The 4,419-nt window shown below is 57.3% G+C and overlaps 1 protein-coding gene across 1 annotated transcript in view; it reads right to left on the bottom strand.

Annotated features, from left to right (window-relative positions):
- RAP1GAP2 (RAP1 GTPase activating protein 2) overlaps positions 1-4,419 on the bottom strand; it is a 188,266-nt gene that overhangs the window by 20,995 nt on the left and 162,852 nt on the right. Inside the window, exons 15-17 of the mRNA XM_007454188.1 lie at positions 2,423-2,494; positions 1,830-1,916; positions 338-472 (exon numbers count right to left, since the gene is read on the bottom strand). Coding sequence (XP_007454250.1) covers positions 338-472; positions 1,830-1,916; positions 2,423-2,494 — 294 coding nt within the window. The remainder of the gene's footprint in view (positions 1-337; positions 473-1,829; positions 1,917-2,422; positions 2,495-4,419) is intronic.

Consider the following 4,419-nt stretch of genomic DNA (forward strand, 5'->3'; position numbering starts at 1 on the left):
TGAAGGCAGGAATGTTCTTGGCTTGCACGGGCTCCTCTCCTGCTACTAACTCTTCCCCTGTTCCTTCTTACCAGACTCCAGGAGTCTGATGAGGAGATGATCCAGATCAAAGACAGGATGTGGAAGATGCCAGAGACACTGTCGGCTGCTCTGACCGCTCACACTTCCTGAGACCCCTGCCCTCTGCAAACATCTGTGGTGCCCCTGCTGGTCCTGCCACCGCTGGCTGGCACTCGGGCTCTGGTCTCAGGGTCACGTGGACTTTGCCCTGCTGTCGTCCTTTGTTTGGCCCCCGCCTCCCTGCCCTAGCAATCCCCGGCCGCTCTTGTGCCCGTACCTTAAAAGACTCCAGGAATCCCCCATGGCCCCCATTCTCAAACTTGTCCTCTTCTGGGCCCAGTCCCAGCATGGCCTGAGTGTGGGCGTGGAGTTCATCGTGAAGGTTGTCCAGGAGGGCGGCCCTCGTCCGGTCCTGGAAGGGAAGAGGGTGGGGGCTGTGAAGCTGGCACTGACGACAGAGCTGTGCCCTCTCCCTGGGGGGCTCCCGACACCTGGCCCAAGGGCTGTTCTTCTGGCCAATTGCATCCCGGCAATGGTACGGACCGATATCCAGGCTGAGATCCACTCTCACAAATGCTGCAGCTAACACTACAGCTCCGGGCCAGGTCCTCTGCGCTCTTCCCTCTGCCTCTTCTCCCTGGGCCATCCTGCCCTCCCACGGCTCTGCCCTGATGGCTCCTAGCCCAGATCTCTGCCCCAGGTGCCGCCTCCACGTACCCAACTGCCCGCGGCTCTTCTCCATCCAGATGTGCGTCCAGGGCTGTGTATACAGCCTCCAGGGGGCGCCATTCACACAGACCAGGACCAGCCCTTTCCACAACCCAGCCTTTGCAGGCACCTCCAATCAGCAGGTCCAAACAGAACTCCTCTCCAGCGGTCCCCATGTCAGCAAAGAGCCCAAGACAAAGGCCCAAGAGCCACCCCACCAATCCCACTTACCCCTACCCTTATATACTGGAGTCCATCAGGTCTTCCTGATTCTGACCATTTCCTGTGCCTGGTGTAAGCACACTGTCACTGTCTCTTTTGGACTCCTGTAATAGCTTCTAACTGGTCACGCTTCCTGCCCTCCTCACCTTCAATCTACCCTCTCTCCCACCTCCTCCTGAACTTTATTAGGGACTCATCACCTCTAGTTCTAGTTGATCTGACCCAACTAGCATCTCTAGGTGGGCCTCCCACCATTCCAGGCCCCACATGAATCCTTCTTAGGCCACATCCAACCCTCTGCAGCTCCCTCACAAAGTCATGCTCTGAATCTGCCTGGCCTTTGCTCATGCTGTTTCTCATGCCTGGAATAACCCTCCCCACTCTTTCCTCCTGGCAAAAGGTTCATCAGATATCCAGACTCAGCAGCTCAAGGGCCACCTCTTCCAAGAAGCCTTCCCTGAACACACCCTCCATTCCCCATCAGCAGAAGCAGCCTCTGTGCTGGTCTCCATCACAGTCCAGCTCACTGCATCATACCTGTCTCCCATCAGCCTATGAGCTCTATAAGGGCAGAAACTGTGCCTCACGTATCCCAGTATCCCAGGGAACAGAACAGAGCCTAGCACAGAGTAGGTGCTCAATAAATGATTGGCGAATGGTTGACTAGACCTAAAGTTTGGATGGAATTCCCGCAAGAAGAAAGAGCTCCATACCAACACAAGGCTGAAGGCTTAGAGGGGCAAAGATGGTGCTTCCCCACCTTAAACAGCCCCCAAGAAAAGACCTCCAGGAAAGGCTGTCCAGGAGGGCAGGAGGAAGATCAGAAACCGCGCTCTCACCTCCAGCTTTGCAAACTTGTCTGACTTGCAGCAAGCATTCTCTGCATTGGTGAGCTTGGTGAGGAGAAACTCCCTGAACTCCGGGCCCTGGAACAGACAAGACACCCCACCCTTAGCTGTTGCCCAAAGGGCTTCAGCCACAGAAAGAAGTAGGCAGAAGAGGGGGTCTGGGGAGAGCTCCTGAAAGGTCCCCTTCCGACATTTCATCAGTTCTAGCCCAGCCTAAGCCCACCTGCTTAAGACGCTAACACGGAAACCAGCTTCCCTGGTGCTGGGAAAAGCAACCCTCCACACCCACAGTGGCATTTCCATGACTGGAAGCCCATCTGTGCCCAAACCTCCTGGGACTGGAGCATGGCATAAAAACCCTTCTTTTAGCAGAAAGGCAACCCCAGTGACAAAAGGCCCTGTGCTGGACCAGGCTGGCGGCACAAGGAGAGGTGGGGAGAGACCCCAAGTGAGGAGAATCCCCAACCCCTGCTGAAGGTTCTCCCAAAGCTCTAGCCCAGTTCAGCCCCCCTGCAACCACTGCCACTCAGGTGTGGAAACCTGGAGTCTCGGACATGAGAGGAGCAGAAAGGAGAATTTCTTACCTTCTGGAAAACAGGGGGGCTGGGCAGAGGTGGGCCGAAGGTAGGCACGTCTTCCCGTGCGGTGACTGCGACCTGAAACACAGAAGCTCGGTGTGGGCCAGGAGGGAGAAGACCCTAGCTGAGGATGACGAGAGTTCCGAGCCCTGGTCCTAGGGGACCTCCTCCCCTTCTCCCTCCTCCCCTTCCCAGAATACAAATAAAGAACCATCATTGGCACACCCGACTCACTGTTCCTAGAAGTGGGGCTGGACGGCATGGAGCCATCCCCATACCCTCATCTGCATTCCAGGAGGCCGGAAGCAAGTTTGGCAAGATGACTGGACAGGGCTGAAGAGCAGCCTGGAACCCTAATTCTAATGTAGTACAAGAAACCAGGAGATGCTATCGCATTACCTCATTCGACTGGGATGCTAATCCTTCAGAGAAGGCACCGGCAGAATTATTAGCCCTGGATTCCCGATGAGGAAACAGATGCCCAGAGCCGTGGAGCCTCAAAGGCACACAGGAGATCAGCCCCAGAGATGAACTGAGAATCCAGAGCACCCCGACCCTGCTCTGGGATTCTTTCCGACAACACTGGCTCCCAAACCTTGGCCAGACGTCAGAATCACTTCAAGTGTTTAAAAATAAATACCGATGGCATGGGCTCCACCCCAAACCTACTGAATCAGCAGCTTTGGGGTGGAGCCAGGAAGCTGCAACCATTAAACGCACCCGAGAGCTTCTGTGCGGTCAGTGGACTGGTGTTTGGGAGCCCTGGTTTCAGACACAAAGGGTCGGTCAGGCCGGGCAAGGCTGGAACTAACAGAGTGCCAGGGCCCGGCCTGGGAATTGGGGGTGGAAGGACACCAAGGCGCTCTGTGTGAGGGTCTCCCAGGCTCAGGACAGGCCCCACACCTCCCTCTTCCCTCTCTGCACAGAGGTGCCCTGGTGTCACCTGTTCTCAGCCCCCGAGGCTGCAGGGCTCTCTGGAGACTCTGCCCTCTCCCTTCCCCGGCGGCTGCTGACGCGAGCCCAGCCCTGGCATGCCGCCAGCCTCCCCAGCCTGTGAGGTAGGGCAGATGCAGAGTCTGCCAGACCGGGTGAGCAGGCAGCTCGGAGCCAGGCCAAGGAAAGGCCGGCCAGGGTCTGCAGGAGAAGGGAGCGGGAGAGGGCTGGTCAACATGACTTTCTCTCCCCAAGTGCAAGACTGTCCCCATGGGCCACACAGCAGTGCCCAGAGTCAGGAAATGGTATGTGCTTGGCTGACGTGATTTCTGGCTGGTTCCAGCTGCCAAACAGTTCCCCCTCCACCACCCACCGTGCACCCGTGGCACAAGTCAAGAATTCCACCCACGGAGCCAAAATTGGGGGAGAGGGAGGGGGAAGGCCACTGACTGGCTGCTGGCGAGGATGAGACCAGAGGCCAGGCCCAGCTCTCCCCTCTTCCCACCCCAATGCCCCTTCCTTCTCAGGCTTGCATTGGAGTAGTCTGTGCCGACTGTGTAAGGAGCTGCAGATAAGCTCTTAAATCCACCAGAGTCTCCCAGCCAGACGCGCCCTCGAGCCCACTGCAGCAGCCGGGTCAGACAGGCGGGAGACAGGATCCTTCCTCTGATGGCGACTCTCTATCCCCACGCGCTCCCTCTCCTGACCCCTTTCCAGCGAAACACCTGGGCCTTTGTTATTCCCTCCTCTTGGGGACGGTTGGGTTGCCTAGCTGAAAGCAGAAGCTGCTTGAACACAACCTCACCTTCCTGTTTTCTAAATCCAGCCAAGGCCTCCCAGCAGGGGTGGGGGCAGGGCTTAGAAAGACAGAGGCAGCAGGTGACTCTGGGGAAGAGACTCTTCAAGAACTGGAAAGCGGAAGGAGACAGGGGTGTGTAAGTAATAAGAATACACCAGGGAGGCGGGGAGCCTCTGAGGACTCCAGGCTTCATAAGATCCCCGCGTCTGTCCAAGCATGGCCTGGAAGCCTTAGAGAACCACAAGGTTGCTCAAGCAGCAGACCAGCAGTG

The sequence above is a fragment of the Lipotes vexillifer genome, unplaced genomic scaffold (genome assembly GCF_000442215.2).
Source record: "Lipotes vexillifer unplaced genomic scaffold, Lipotes_vexillifer_v1.1 scaffold680, whole genome shotgun sequence".
Classification (NCBI taxonomy): Eukaryota; Metazoa; Chordata; class Mammalia; order Artiodactyla; family Lipotidae; genus Lipotes; species Lipotes vexillifer.